A 16,461-nucleotide genomic window follows, 5' to 3' on the forward strand; every position below is an offset into this window, starting at 1 on the left:
TGTTTATCATTGAGTTTCCATGCTATGGATAAGCCAGTTTGTTTATCCATTTACTTATTGAGAGTTATGTGTGTAATTTCTAGATATGAACATTTTACACATAAAGTTGATATGAATACTTTATACAAATCATTGCATACATATATACTTTCATTTCCCTTCAGGTAAATATCTTGAAGGGGAATGACTCAGTTACATAATAGGTATATATTTTACTTTTTAAGAAACTATTCAATTGTTTTCTGAACTAGTTATATATTTTTATATTATCACCAGCAGTGTTTGAGAATTCCAATTTCCCACATTTTTATTATTTTTCTTTTGGTACTGGGGATTGAACCCAGGGGTGTGTTTAACCACTGAGCCTCATCTCCAGACCTTTTTATTAAAAGGCTTCGCTAAATTGCTCAAGACCTCACTAAGTTGCTAAGGCTGACTTTACATTTATGTTCCTCCTGCCTCAGCCTCCTAAATTGCTGGGATTACAGGCATGTGCCAACGCTACCAGCCAGTTTCACCACATTCTTTCCAACACTTTTATTTCCATTTTTGATCATTCTAGTGAGATTGTAATAGTATCTCATTGTGGTTTTAATTTTTATTTTGCTGGTTACTGCTTGTATTGTGTTTATTTGCCATCCATAAATCTTCTTTGGTAAATTGTCTTATCCAACTTTTGTAAAAAAAAAAAAAATGGGTTATATATCTTTTTATTGTAGAGTTGTACATGTTTCCCTTTTTCAGATATATAGTTTGTAAATATTTTCTCCCAGTCTTTGGCTTTTCATTTCAATGAAATTCAAATTATCTGTTTTTGTTTTATACTTCATTCTTAGTTTGTTATATTTAAGAGATATTTTCTAAACTATGCACTAAGATTTTTCTCCTAATTCTTTTCTAGAAGTTTTATAGTGTTAGATCTTATACTTAGTACTTTAATGTATTTTAATTAATTTGCATATGATTGAGGTTCATAGTTTTGTATATGGATATTTAATTATTGCAGCTCATTTTCTTGAAAAAATTTTCTTTCTTCAGTGATTAGTTTTAGAATATTTGAAAATCAATTTTTGATAATTATGTGAATCCAGTTTTGAACTCTATTCTGTTCCACTGATGTTTCTCTCTTTATATTTTGGTCCAAGGATTGAACCCAGAGTTGCTCTACCACTGGACTACATTCTCCCACTCGTTTTAAGTTTTGTTTTAAGACAGCGTCTTGCTAAGTTGCCCAGGCTGGCCTTAAACTACAGGTTTCCACTCTGTGGCCACTTTGTAATAAAATGATCTGGAGAAGAATTTTCTTCCTAGGACTTGTCCCATAGTTGCTAAGAGTGGTCTGCTTGTGTTTTGTTTCATTTTTAAAACTGTTTGAATACATTTAGATTTTCACCAGTCTTCTTAAAGTGGATCAATCTTCACATGTCCAGTCAGGAACCTGTTTTGTTACAGGTGTGCCCACTGTCTGGCTCCCCGCCCATCTGATCCCTTTGCTCGCTTCTGTCAAGAGTGTGGTGCTCCTGTCCCTCCCATATTTGGCTATCGTCTTCCACCTCCAGAAGGAGCGCAGGTGAGCAGCAAAAATTCTTAAAAACATCTCTTACTGGTTTATGTGATCTTTATTTGCAGCAGTAAGACAGTGCCTGTATACATGAATCACAAACATTAAAACTTATTGAAAGAATGTCTGGCAGATTAATCTATTACTATCTAGATTCCAGTTTAAGAATGCAGTGACATTTCTTTCCAATGGCTTGCAAAAGTACAGGCACAGAGGAGATTGAAATCTTATTGTTTTAATGAGGCATACATGGATAAATAAATGTTTCCTATCTACTTGCTATTTCTGCTTATAACCTGGGTACAACAAGGGAATATATTCTTTAAAACAAATGGAAAAAAAGTACTAATTACTTTATAGCTCTCTATCTATAGATCCATAAGATGCATTGTTCTGTCCAAAGATTGACTTAGATTGATCAGTATATTTGAATTTTAAGACTTTGGCTGATTAAGTGTAGGTAATAATTACTATTATCCTACCACTAGTTTTGTAGTTAGAAGAGATGCTTCACCTGCTAACAATCAAAACCTTCACCTCTTAATATTGTTTTCTTTAAACTGGGGCTTAGAACATGAATAGAAAGATTTGTGATGTTGAGTGAGAAATGTCTATGTTTAGAAAATATATAAAATGATTAAAGATAGTCATTTAAAAGGTACTGATTTCAATGAACTCAGAATCCAGAATTTTAGAATTGAGTTATGATCTCAAGCAAGGAGTCAGGTACTATGGATATCATTTTGAGGGGGGGAGTACAAGGGATTGAACTCAGGGGCACTTGACCAGCCTATTTTGTATTTTATTTAGAGTGAGAGTCTCACTGAGTTGTTTAGTCCCTCACTTTTGCTGAGGCTGGCTTTGAACTTGTGACCCTCCTGCCTCAGCCTCCCGAGCCGCTGGAATTACAGGTGTGCACCACCATGCCCAGCTACTAAAATGGGTATCTTTTTAAAACCTTCCTCCAATTTATTGTTCAAGATTGTTGTAAAAGTTAATTTAATATATTTTGAACTCCTTGAGAATTCCTTGAATAAGATAATACAGAAAATAAAACATGAACAGATCCCATTAGTTTGAATTTTCTGTTTTTATCAGTTAGTACAATGTCAAGGTTATTTCCTTTTGCCAAGAGAAAGATTTTCAGAATGTTCTTTGTCTTTGCAGGGAGAAAATGTTATTAGATGTTAAAAATATTTTTAATGAATCATAAAATATCCATGTTGCTCCCCAAATTATATTTATATTGGTACAATAACAGTCTATCTTATATAAATAGCTTTGTAATTTAAACTAACAATAATTTTTTGAGTACTTACTGTGTCCCACTCTCCACTGGTCTTCTTGGACTCAAAGGTGTAGGCCTGTACAGCCCTCTGTTAGGCATTTCTCCTTTGCCAGCTGGCTGGATGTTAGTTTTTGTCAAAAAAGGAATTCTGCAATTCCTTTTTTGCTTTTTCTTTGCTTCTGTGGTGCTCAACTAAATGGCAGAACACCCAGCTGTGCTGAATTCTAATTTTTAGTTGTAGTTGGACACAATACCTTTATTTTATTTGTTTATTTTTATGTGGTGCTGAGAATCAAACCCAGCACCTTGCACATGCTAGGTGAGCGCTCTACTGCTGAGCCACAACCCAGTCCCAAATTCTGTGAATTTTGATGGTATCACATGGATAACTTCTCAGTGAGTTCCACCAGTACCCCAACCAGCTTCCCAGATAGTCTCTCAGGCACCCCAGTGGACAGCTCCCCAGTAAGTTTGAGCAGCATCCCAGTATGTTTTCTTTCATTAGAAAGAACCCAGTGGGTAGCTTTTTCTTGCCCATCCTGATTAGTATCACTTCAGCAAACTGATCAGACATCTGCTGGAACAGACATACCCCATTAAGTGAAATCCAATTTCACCCTTAAAGGTGGAGTGAAGTGAGTGCCTCTTCTTTATTTGATCCTCCTCAGATTCTCTGCCTTAGCTATACAGGTAGCGGCTCCTCCCTATGTTTGGTATTCCTATATCATGTGGAGTCTGCTCTGCCCATTGAAAGTTAATCCCCTGTTGCTGGTTAATAAATTATTTACATTAATTTTCCCCTTTTCAAATAACTGGGTAGATTCTGTCTTCTGACTGTATTATGACTGTTACAGAATTGGTGATGGGTCCCAGTAAATAAACCTGTGAAGAAGGAATATTGAAAATGGTTTGTTCTTTTTTTTTTTTTTTTAAAGAAAGAGTGAGAGAGAGAGAGAGAGAGAGAGAGAGAGAGAGAGAGAGAGAGAGAGAGAGAGAGAGAGAGAGAATCCTTCTCAATATTTATTTTTTAGTTCTCGGCGGACACAACATCTTTGTTGGCATGTGGTGCTGAGGATCGAACCCAGGCCGCACGCATGTCAGGAAAGCGCGCTACCGCTTGAGCCACATCCCCAGCCTGAAAATGGTTTGTTCTTGTCCTTTGCTTGAGAGCAGGGCTGAGCTCTTTGTCAATGATAAATAGGATTCTGGTAATCTCTTGCATGAATTGGCATCAAAGTTAATCAAGCTATCACCAGTGGCTGATTATAATGAAGTTCCAATTGCAGCAAGTATTCTGAGTGGCCAAGTAACTGCAGTACTTTGTTTTGGAGGGGGAGGTTACTGGGAATTGAACCCAGAGGCTCTTTACCACTGAGCTACATCCCCAGTCCATTTATATTTTATTTGAGACAGGATCTCACTAAGTTGCTTAGGGCCACACCAAGTTGCTGAAGCTGGCCTCAAACTTGAAATCCTCTTGCATTAGCCTCCTGAGTAGCTGAGATTACAGGCTTACACCATTGTGCCTGTCAGTAGCTGTTGTACTTGACTGCTGTGGCAGTAACAATGGCTACAAGGATTGTGGCACAGGATGTGTTCTCCTGAGTCCAGGAACATTCACAGAAAGAAAATGACAAACTCAGGACCTTTAATTCAGAGTCTGAGAAATAGAGAGTTCCCATAACACCCTATTCTTTTCTCCATGAAAAAAAAAATCTATTTCTTGTAGCCCAAAGCTTATATTTAAACAATCAAACATTTAACTGTGTATTTTGGCTTCACCTTATCACTAATTTCCTGTGTGAAAGTTAGGGCATTAATTAGAAAAAAATGGAACCCTGAAATGTGGCTATTAGGTTAGACCCAGAAGAAACTGACAAACTTAAACTCTTGTAACATTGGGTCTGCTTGTCTGTAGCTGGAACTGCCCGCTGGTCTGAGGGTACTAGCCTTCCTTTTCATGAAATTTTTGTGACAACCATACTTGGGGTAGATGCTTTGATGGGGAATGTCCATTCTCTCTAAGACTTACTACAACGACCTACAGCATTACTAAGGTCCTACTCCAGCAGTATGATCCAGGAGAAAATAGCTTACACACAAAAAGAGAAGTAAGATTTTGCTAATATATATTTGCAGAATCTTGTAGAACAGGTGGGAGTAGATTTTAAGTGAAGATAGAATATAATACTAAAATGGGCCGAATTCTTTGATATCTGTACACTTTGGGTTTAAATGGGCTAGCTAACACAGCTGGAGTGACTAACAGGCTGCTTGGTTGACTAAAACCTAGACTTAGTAATATCCTATGTTTAACAGCATAGAGGTACCAGAAGTTAATTTTCTCATACCAGAGTTAATTTCTCTATAGGCTGGAAATCCAAGATCAAGATTTCAGCATGGTTAGTTTCTCTTGAGGCCTCTCTCCTTGACTTGCACATGGGCACTTTGCCACTATGTCCTCACATGGCCTTTCCTCTGTGCACACATCCCTGTTGTCTCTTCTTTAATTATGAATTTTAGAGGAGCACAGTTCAGTCTATAATACCCAACAACATGTGCAGGAGGGTATCCAAAGACTTAGGAAAATAAAATAAAATTTTATTATGTGGGCCTGTACCCCACAACTCTTAATTGTATTTTTAAAGGAGATACAGTAGATACTTTTATCAGTATGATCTTGAGAGGTACATTAGTGAGAGGAGCACCTATGTTTCTTTTTTTCCCTACGTTTTTTATTATGCATTATAGTTGTGTATAATGATGGGATTTGTTGTGACGTATTTGTACACGCACACAATATAACAATATAATTTTGTCCCATATCACTCCCCAGCCCCTTCCTCAGCCCCTGCTTTTTTTTTTTTTGTACCAGTGATTGAACCCAAGAGTGCTTAACACTGAGCCACATCCCCAGCCCTTTTTATTTTTCATTTTGAGACAGGGTCTCACTAAGTTCCAAAGTCCTCACTAAGTTGCTGAGGCTGGCTTTGAACTCTTGATCTTCCTGCCTCAGCCTCTGGAGTTGCTGGGATTATAGGCATGCGCCAATATACCCAGGAGCACCTGCATTCTTTTTTTTTTTTTTTTTTTTTTGTGTGTGTGTGGTGTTGGGGATTGAAACAAAGCATGCTAGGCAAACACTCTACAAACTGAGCTATACCCCCAGCCCCAGCACCTGCATTCCTAAAAAGTTCTGTGGCTTCTTTCTTTTGTAGGCCAGATATGATCATGGAGAATACTGCCATTTTGATGGGCTCCCTGATCTTAGTGGGCCTACTTGGATTCCAGAGCAGCAGAGGTCAAATGCCAGAAGCTAATTGCCAAATATAAGGACAGTAGTGCTGCTTCAGTAATCAGAATCTCACTGATCCTGGTCTTCCTAGGAATTAAATAGCTGAGTAGCCTACTGATGTATTCCTTGGCCCATGTAATTGAACAACCAGCAGATCTTGTAACCCCAAATTAACATGAGTCTCTACATTGGACCACCCAAGTTTCTCACCTAGTTTACAGACATAAGTCAGGTTTACCAATCCAGAGTCTGTTGACTGAAGAAGAGACCAGCTCTCCTTAGAAAAAGACTGCAGCTTGGCATGTACATATCATAAATCTTCCTTGAAGTCTTTCCCAAAAGGACTGGTGGCTTTCAGTACAGTCACTATACTTTGGGGTAAAAGTAATGCCAAAACCACTGAGTGATTGCTAGCTACTGACTATGATTTCAAGCTGATTCTTGGAGATCTAAAGCATTGCTAAGATCTTCCAGTAAAACTTGAGATGTCAGGTGCTCAAGTGATTGATGGAGCTTTACCTCGAGTCTCACTCATAGTTTTTGCTTCATGTATTTGGGGGGCTTGTTATGTTTGTGCTATAATCTGAATGTTTGTGTTCCTCCAAATTCATATGTTAAAATTCTTAACCCCCTAGGTAATAGTGTTATGAAGTAGGGCATTTTGGAGTTAAGTTAGATCATGATGGTGGGCTCCTTATGAATGGTATTAGTGCCCTTTAAAAGAGACCCCAGGAAGATTGTTTGCCCTTCCATGTGATGAGGATATAGCTAGAAAGTGCATCTAAGGCAGAGAGTAGCACCTAGATCTTGGATTTCTCAGTCTCTAAACCTGTGAGAAATTTCTGTTGTTTTTAAGTCACTTAATTTATTATTATAGCAACTTGAATGAACTAAAACAGTTCATAAACACTTTAAAGTGTTATATATTCCTGATTTGTTGACCTTTTCATTCACAAAATATTTCTCCTTGACTTTAGAAGTATTAAATCCTTTATTCTCTGATACTTATGCAACCCCTCCTTCTTATGCTTACTGTTGGTATTGAATATCTATCTATATACATACATATGTGTGTAATTATATATATACATATATATATATGTATATATATAATGACAAGATGTCTATGTCACCTGTACATATTGAATATATAGAATTGTGGTTAAGCCACATCCTCAGCCCTTTTTTATATTTCATTTAGAGAAAGGGTTTCACTGAGTTGCTAAGTGCCTCACTAATCTGCTGAGGCTGGTTTGGATCTCATGATCCTCCAGCCTCAGCCTCTCAAGTTGCTGGAATTACAGGCATGCACTATCGTGCCTGGCCCCAGTACTTTTTGTTTTTTGTTTTGAGACAGGATCTTGCTAAGTTGCTTAGAGACTCACTATGTTGCTGAGGCTGGCTTTGAACTTGTGATCCTCCTGCTTTAGTCTCTGGAGCCACTGGGATTACAGGCATGTGCCTCCATGCCCAGTCAGATCTTACTTTTTTATCCATTCTGATAACCTTTGCTGTTTGGATGTGGTTTAGTCTGGTCCCATTTAAGTACACTTTGATGTGGTAGAATTTACATATGTTGTTTGTTTCCTTTTTTAAAATATTTTTTAAATGTCAGTGGACCTTTCTTTTGTTCATTTATTTATTTGTAGCATGACAACATGCTGGGCAAGTGCTCTACCACTTGAGCCATGACTCCAGCCCATGTTGTTTATTTTCTGTTTATATATTTCATTCCTTTGCTCTCCCTTTATTGCTTTCTTTTGTGGTAAATGTTTTTAATATGCCACTTTAATTCCTCTGTTTATTTTTTAAAACTATTTTTAAAATTATCTGGTGCTTTAGGGATTATAATATGGACCTTAATTTATCACAGTCTATTTTAGAATATCTTAACTTAATTTCAATAAAATATAGAAATTTCCCTTCAATATATCTACTTTTCTTCTCCCTTTCTTTATCTCTTTTTACATGTTTTAACTTAAAAATACAGTATTATAGAATCTTATGTCATTTAAAGGAGATAAGAAAAATTATCTTTGGAGTTATTGGTATTTACCCCTATATTTATTATATCTTGTTCTTTCATTTCTTTCTGTGAACTCAGGCTATCACTTATTTCTTCATCTCTAATTTCTCTTAAGATATATCTGCTAGCAATTTCTCTTTGTTTTTTGTCTGAGAAACCTTATTTTTCCTTAATTTTTGAAGGATAGTTTTTCTGGGTATAGAATTCTTATTTGGCAGTCATTTTACCTTCTAGCTCTTTGAGTATGTCATTATACTACTTTCTGGCCTCTACTGTTTTTTTATTTACATGATAGTCTTTCTCTTGCTGCTTTTAAATTTTTATCTTTGTCTTTAATACTCAACAATTTGATTATAATTGTGTCTAAATGTGGATCTTTTGTGTGTATCTTTCTTGAATTTATTTGATCTGTAGATTAGTGTTTTTCTTCCAGTGTGGAAACTTTTAGCCATTAATTTTTCAAATTCTCCTTCTGTGTGTTTCTTTCCTTTCCATTACATGCATGTTGTTATACTTGAGGTTGTTTCATGGTTTTTTTTGTGATCTACTGATTTTTTTCAGTGTTTTTTCTCCTTGATTGAATAATTGAACTATATGCAAAGTTACTGGTTGTTTCCTCTGTTATCTCTGGTCTTCTAAATCCCTCTAGAGATGTTTTTATTCTATACATTTTACTTTTCAACTTAAGGTTTTGATTTAATTATTTTTTAAATTTATATCTATTGAGATTCAGTATTCATCAGATCTTATTATTACCCTTTCTTTAATTTTATAAACATGATTTCCTTTAGTTCTTTGAACAGTTTTTTAATAAAAACTGCTTTGAAATTTTTGTCTGTGGCCAAAAAAATAGCAGAACACTCTGAGGAAGACAGAAGCCTGTCTGCTTTTCCCACCTCAGAGATTCCAAAATGCTGTATAATTCCAGGATGCTGTATGATCAGGGGAGGCTGGGGCAGATGCAGACAGGCTCTGCAGGCCACACAGAGAACACACCCAGATTTGAGCTTGGAAACACTCAGTGGGGCCCTAAGCAACTACTGAGACCCTATCTCAAAATTAAAAAAAAAAAAAAAAAAAGAGCTAGAGGTGTGGCTCAGTGGTAGAGGGCCTCTGGATTCAAACCCCAGTACCACAGGGCAGGGAGGGGGTGGTTTAAGGATGTCATTCATTGGTAGAGCACTAGAGCACTTGCCTTGAGTGAACAAGTCCCTGGGTTCAGTCCCCAGAACACCCCCCACACACACACACACACAAAGCAGGGAAAACCTGGGAATTATTAAGCCTAAAATTCTGCTTTTTAGACTAGTATTTGGGGAAAAAATCTTTTTCTGCTAACTCTAGCATCTGAGGACCCACAGATATAATTTCTCTTAACTCTTTTTACCCTTAGTATGGGGCACATGTTCTTGTTTTTTTCTTGAGTAGTGAACATTTTAGATAATATACTATAACAATTCTGAATTCTTACTTTTTTCCCTGCAGGGAGTTGTTTTTTGTTTACTTCGATTAAATCTTTAATGTCTCTCTTCTTCAAAGTTTAGTCACTGATATCAGGATTTCTTTTCTTTCTTTTTTTTTTCTCTCTTTTGTTTAGATATTTAAACCTGGAGTTATCTTGGGTATCTTAATGTTCAGCTGAAGATTGACCAAAAATTTTGCTCAAGCACTTCAAGGCAATAAGGCTTCCACTCTAAGCTGATAGATCTGTGTGGGGGCTGGGTAGACTATTAAACATCAGACTGTTTTCAAGTTTGCCTAAGCTTTGACTTTATACTGAGCTCTCTTGCCTCTCCATATGCAGTCTCCATTGGCTAGGGATACGTGGGTGGCTTGGGCCCACTTTGGCTTATGCAGAACAAGTGCATAGGCATGAGTCATGGAAAGATACATGGAGAATTTATCATGAATGACATCCTGGAACTCCCTGTTAAACCCTTGGCCAATTCCCAGTCTATCAATCACCACAAACAGGACCATGATCTCAGACCAAGTCCTCCCTGTTTGCTTGCCACTGAGATTTTCATATTAAGGATGCTCCAAATCAAGTGATCCTTGTCCATCAGCAGCCACAAAACTGTTGATTTTTACAACCTGCCTTGTGGTGAAGCTATCACCAGATAGAGCTGGGAAGGAAGGGACAAGCCCCACTCTGCCCTGCCAGAATGTCACAGACTAGTATATTGTTAGCTGAATTTCAGTCATTTCCAGGAACTTTTCAGTTTTTGCCTACCTTTGGTTGACTGGCAGAGTGCTGACATGGCTGTTTTTTTACAGCTTTATTTGATTTTGTAATTACTTTTTGGGGAGAGAATTTATCGACCTCCCACTCCATCATGCTGTAAGTTAGCGTTCTAGCATATTTGTATGTATTTCTCTTTTCTACAACAAACATGTTTTTATTCTTAATAGGAATAAAATAATATAAAGGTAGTTATTTTAAATACCTTTAAAAAAGCAAATTAAACCTTACATTCTGAGATCTATTCATACCTTAAGTTATTGTATCCCAAGCAAAACTGATTTTTCCTTTGTGCAGATGGGCTTGTGTGCAGAATGTGGAAGCCTGGTCCCCATGAACACGCCCATCTGTGTGGTGTGTGAGGCCCCTCTTGCTCCACAGCTGTGGCCACAGGCAAGCCTCCACTTGAAGGTAATGAAATATAATTTTGAAAAAACCCAAATGAAATACATAGAAAGTGACCTTTGAACAATTAGGGTTTTCTTCACCTGGTGGAGTGGGCTAACAAATAAAAGCTAACATTTGTTGAAAAAAATCCATTCAAATTTTGGGCAAATATGCTGCCCAAAAGATAACTTGTAATAGGATCTATAACATTAAAAAAAATAACTTAGACTGCACATTTTTCAAATATCCTAGACTTTGAGTACAATACTCAAAGTGAGTGTAAGGGACATAAAGGTTACTTCCCTTGAGACAGAAAAGTATATTGAATGCATGATAATAAGTATATATTTAAGAGAAATAAAATGAAGATTATAGCAGAGCCTCCAAGATGTTTCTAATATCTATTCTCTTTCTTCTATATTAATAGAATCTTTAGTTTATCACAAGGATCAGAAATGTAGGAATGTATTCCCTGAACATGGATTTGAAGGCCAAACTTCAGCATAACTAAAGTTTTCCCCCTGAGATATTTAAACTTTAACATTGCACATTATTTGGCTTATAATCTTGCCCTTAAGTGGCTTCATGCTTTTCTTTGCTCTATTTAATTTGCTCTATTATATATAAACAAAGAATGCTTATAACTAGTCACATGGAAAAAAAGTTACATATCATCATATAAAATTTTTAAAAATTTGACAAATGATGAAAACTTTTTGGTAGGATGGTTGAACATACAACTGTATCTTTTTTAATTTACAATTCCATTTACCTCCTCTGTAATCCCAAAGAAACATCAATAGGGGATGAAATATATTTAATTAAGGGATAAAAAAGCAGGAATTTTTAGAAATAAAGGAAATACATGGACTTAATTGTACAATAAGAAATATAATATTTCTAAAATGGGCTTATAGATTCTAGGTGTGCAAAATGTATTAAAGGAAAAGCTAAGTCCACTTCTTGTTCCGCCTCCAAGCTTCCTTCACTGTGAAAATTTCAGTAGTATCCCAGGATATGTAAAACTTCAGAAATTAGATTTTGAAGAACTGGTTGGGCCAAAGTCAGATAGATGAAAATTTACTAAGTGCTTTGGTAGGTAATTATTTTCACCCTTAAACTTCAGAAGCTACCGTGGGGAGCTACCAAACGCTTCTCGAAACCCATCTTTAGGCTTCATATACTTGAGAGAAAGAAATAAGCTCTCTCTTGTTTAAGCCACTGTTGTTTTTGGAATTTTTGTTAATCAAAGCAGAGCCTACTCTTGTTAATATGTTTTCTCAGGATGTTTGGAGATGTCTTTCCAAACTCCTTGGAATATTCAAAACAGGAGGAATAGGTGTCACCTACAGCATGCATGGGGAGGAAATAAGCAACCCTCAGAATTGTGGGATAGCTGGAAATAAAAGTCTGAAAAAGTAATATTAAGAAATAAACTCAGGGCTGGGGTTGTGGCTCAGCGGTAGAGTGCTCACCTAACACAGGTGGGATGCTGGGTTCGATCCTCAGCATCACATAAAAATAAAATAAAGGTATTGTGCCAACTACAACTAAAACAAAATATTTTTAAAAAAGAAACACAAAAGATGAGAAATATATTTTTTTCAAAGTGAGGGCTTGATGGGTAGAATAGACCTGTTTCAACAGATGGGTCTGATCCTAAAAAAGAGAAAAGCCCATGAATGCCTTATTTATAGTGAAACACACCAAAGAAATTTATCGTGAGGAAGGCTTCTTCAAGGTAAACAAGAAGCTGGGGAAATTGGCCCAGTTGGAGATTTATCACTTGCGTAGTTATTCTTCCTCTTCCTGGCAGCTGGACCCTCAAGGCTGTTTAAGTACATTGGCATCTCTTTTACCCAAGGCAAGCAGTCATTTAAATTCAAAGCTATTGAACTCATAAATTCTTTGCCAGGCATGGATTGGGCCCCATTAACAGTGAGCACCTGCAAATGGGTGTGTCTTTCTACACCTTTACATGGAAAGATTCCAGATGGGGCAATCAAGCTGTCCAAGGCTATGGAGTTCAAAGCAATAATTTATTTGCCACTCCTGACAAATAGGGATGTTTGTTGTCAACTAAATTAAATATGTATCACATTTCTTCCACCTTTAAAATCTGTAGTTCTAAGGAGAGAAATAGTAGAAATAGATTGGACTGGACAGTGGATAAGGGGGGTGGATAGAAAGGACAATAGAATTAATTGGTTATAACCATGTATTAATTGGTCATAACCTTGTATTTGTGTGCATGACCAGGGTAACTCCATACTACGTATGACCACAAGAGTGGAAACCTAATAGAACAAGTTATACTTTATGTATATATATTCTGCCAAAATACATTCTACTGTCATATGTAACTAAAAATAATAAGTAAATAATAAAACCTGTAGTTCTTCATTCTAGGAAGGAAAAGAGATGTAAAGGTATAAGTAATTTTTCCTTCAATTTGTTGTAAGTCCTTTATTGAGAGTAAACATAGGACTGCTATATTGATTAGTAGCATTAAATCCAGGGGTGGTCCCTTTATTAAAGGGCAATTTCTGAAAGGGATGGCCACTTGCATGTTATTTATATTCCACTGGTGGTCCAAAGTTGGCATATACCTTATAATAAAGAATGTAAGATATAAGAATTCAAAGGAGAACTTAGAAAATCAAGCCTGCTTGACTTCAATGTCACTTTTTCTAAGGGAATTATTGACTTTGAAATTATTGAGTAAACTAGCTTCACATTAACTAAATATTCCTAGAATTTGGTACAGCTTCCATAAAGGGATGTTTCAAACATTAATTTTCAAAAATCATGGGATATAATGATTGAGGGTATCATTATTTACTACTGACTCTAGAAGTGAGACTCTTGTGATCATTTCTTTTTTTTTAATTTTTATTGTTGGTTGTTCAAAACATTACATAGTTCTTGACATATCATATTTCACACTTTGATTCAAGTGGGTTATGAACTTCCATTTTTACCCTGTATACAGATTGCAGAATCACATCGGTTACATATCCACTGATTTACATATTGTCATACTAGTGTCTGTTGTATTCTGCTGGTATTTGTTATCCCCTAGAGTTTAGTTTATTTTAGCACTAGGATTTGTATGTGTGTGTGTGTGTGTGTGTGTGTGTGTGTGTGTGAGTGTGTGTGTGTATGTGTGTGTGTGCTGAGGTTTGAACCTCTACCAGTAAGCTTTTTGTTTTTTATTTTGAGGCAGAGTCTCACTGTGTTGTTGAGGCTAGCCTCAAACTTGCAATCCTCCAGCCTTAGCCTCCCGAATAGCTGGGATTGTAGGTGTGTACCATCATGCCTGGCTTATTTTAGCATTACATTTTTATGATCATAAGATATATTCAAAAGTGTATATATTGCTTAATTTTGTTTCTTTCAATGAACATTTGAATACTTCTTGGCATCCCCCCTTCTACTTTTTTATTTGGAAACTTGACTACATAAACAGTATACTTCATTTCATAAGAATTCATAGAGTTGTATGAGCCTAAGGAAGTCTCTGGAAACCTGTATTTGGGTCCTTGAACAGGTTGTATTGGGGGAATGGTTCTAAAGACAGAGTGAGGTCTCTAGACCAGTCCTCCATTGATCATATGGCATTTGGGCCTTGTGCCAAACAGCTGGTATCCTTCACCATTTTGTGGCCATGAACCTTCCCTTAGCTTCATCTGGTTTCTCTTTGTTCTACCATGTACTTCTACCATGATCTCTCAGGTGCTGAGCAGCTTTTAAAGACTTCTTTTGATTTGTCTTTTTCTTAGACCATTGTGTTGGTTTCTGCATACTGTAGTCCCCAGGCTTTCACCCTGAGACTCACTGCCTCCTGCCTAGATCCAGTGACCTGGGCCTCTGTGTACCATGGTGGTCATGGTGGCTATAGGACAGAGAAGAAAATTCATAAATTCTATCAGGGTCAGAGCAACGGGTGGTTTCAAAAAGAAGATGTCATCTGACTGGATATTGTCGGGAGCATAAGAGTTTGCCAGATTAAAAAGTGGTGAGACAAGCGGTGGCTCATGTGTAAGCATGAGGAAGACTGGTAGGGGACAAGGGCTGTTCCAGGCATGTAAAGTCTGTGATGCCCTACTAGTTCATTTCCAACATTCTGCCCCATTTTATTGTGTCAATTAAAGCTTATCATTTGGGTATTTGAAAATTGTTCTCAACTTCCAACTCTTTTATAAAAAAGTTTTATCCCATTGACTAAGCTGGGTCTATTAAATTGGTTAAAACCATTCAACTAGATGATATGTTGCAACTGCTGTGGAAGAAATGGAAAATGCAGGTATTGACTTTTTTTTAAGTCATCAATCATAGCTATTTAGCATCCTTATTAAGGCCATGATGGTGGCCTTTGATGGTGGCCTCAATTCCAAATCATTCCTATGAACATCTATGATTCTATGGATACAGTGGTTGTGATATAAAATGATTTTTATGTGATTGTGGATCATAGTCACTGCTCTGAATGGAAGTGAGCTGTGGCATAGTGTCAAATGCCATCACAAAAACCAAGATACCATTTAGTAGATCCAGTGCAGTAAGGTAGAGCACCACCTTGAGAGATTCTTTGTAGTATCTCAGAATGGAGAAGATGGAGGGCAGTATAGGCATTTATTACTGGGAATTGATGACTTTGTTTTCCATATTTTTAATTGGTGTGTTATAATTATACATAATGGTTGGACTTGTTACATATTCATACATGCACACAATGTAACAGTAAAAGGAATGGGTGAACTTAAAGAAGGTTTGCAAGAGTGAGCCCAAGTGTGAATTGTGAACTATGAGCGATAATGATATGTCAGTGTAGGTTCATGGGTTGTAACAAATGTACCACTGTGATACCTATGTTGACAGAAAGGCTGAGTGTGTGTGGGGACAAATGTATGTAAGAACTGTAATGTCTGCTAAGTTTTACTGTAACCTAAAACTTCTCTTAAAAATAAGGTTTATTAATGAAAATTTTACAATAGAGGTTTTGCAAGGCAGGACTGAGATTGAGCAGAGTGTAGACTGGGCAAAGCTGTGATATACAAGTTTTGGTTTGTGGACCCTCCAAGATGGTATCTTGAAGTAAGATTCTGGACTTGGTAAGTAAATAACTTTAGTTGGATTACAGTCTTCTTAGAGGAAGTATCTCCTGCAGCAAACAATAAAATCATTTTTGTTCTATTTCAGTACTTTTAAACACCAGAACAAAAAAAATTGTCTCACTTCTTAATCAGTTTCACCAGATCATGTCTGAGTTGACACCTTCAGGCATTTTGTAGCCTAAATCTTACAGAAAAACCCTGACAACTGCAGATTATTCTATGGCAACTTTAAGAGACGTTAGAATCCTGGACCTAATGAGTATCAGGAATTAGGCACAAGACTGTGATTTTCTGTCACTCATTTAACAGTTAACCTCTGTCTGCCTTTTAGGAGTCGCCTACATTGGGAATGTGGTTTCCTGAATAGATACAGATTCCTAAGAAAATGTTAGGAATATTTTACTGAAATGGAGTTAATCAGACTTTGAAATGTTGGGATTTTATAGAGCTATGTGGTGATATTATAAATGAAATCTCAGATGTTGGGATTTCTTTTCTTCATGATCCTTTACCTGTACCAGTTTTTAAACATTCTGTATTAGTTT

The 16,461-nt window shown here is 36.6% G+C and overlaps 1 protein-coding gene across 10 annotated transcripts in view; it reads left to right on the top strand.

The window, feature by feature from the left end:
- Dzank1 (double zinc ribbon and ankyrin repeat domains 1) overlaps nt 1-16,461 on the top strand; it is a 75,239-nt gene that overhangs the window by 20,397 nt on the left and 38,381 nt on the right. For 9 of the 10 annotated variants that reach the window (XR_013439528.1, XM_078051352.1, XM_078051350.1 and 6 more), the window contains 2 exons: nt 1,453-1,570; nt 10,710-10,823. Coding sequence is in view for 9 of the 10 variants with exons in the window: in XM_078051352.1 (XP_077907478.1) it covers nt 1,453-1,570; nt 10,710-10,823 (232 nt within the window). In the remaining variant the exon portion in view is untranslated. The remainder of the gene's footprint in view (nt 1-1,452; nt 1,571-10,709; nt 10,824-16,461) is intronic. The other variant, XM_078051353.1, reaches the window with a different exon arrangement.

Source organism: Ictidomys tridecemlineatus, chromosome 5 (genome assembly GCF_052094955.1).
Source record: "Ictidomys tridecemlineatus isolate mIctTri1 chromosome 5, mIctTri1.hap1, whole genome shotgun sequence".
NCBI lineage: Eukaryota > Metazoa > Chordata > Mammalia > Rodentia > Sciuridae > Ictidomys > Ictidomys tridecemlineatus.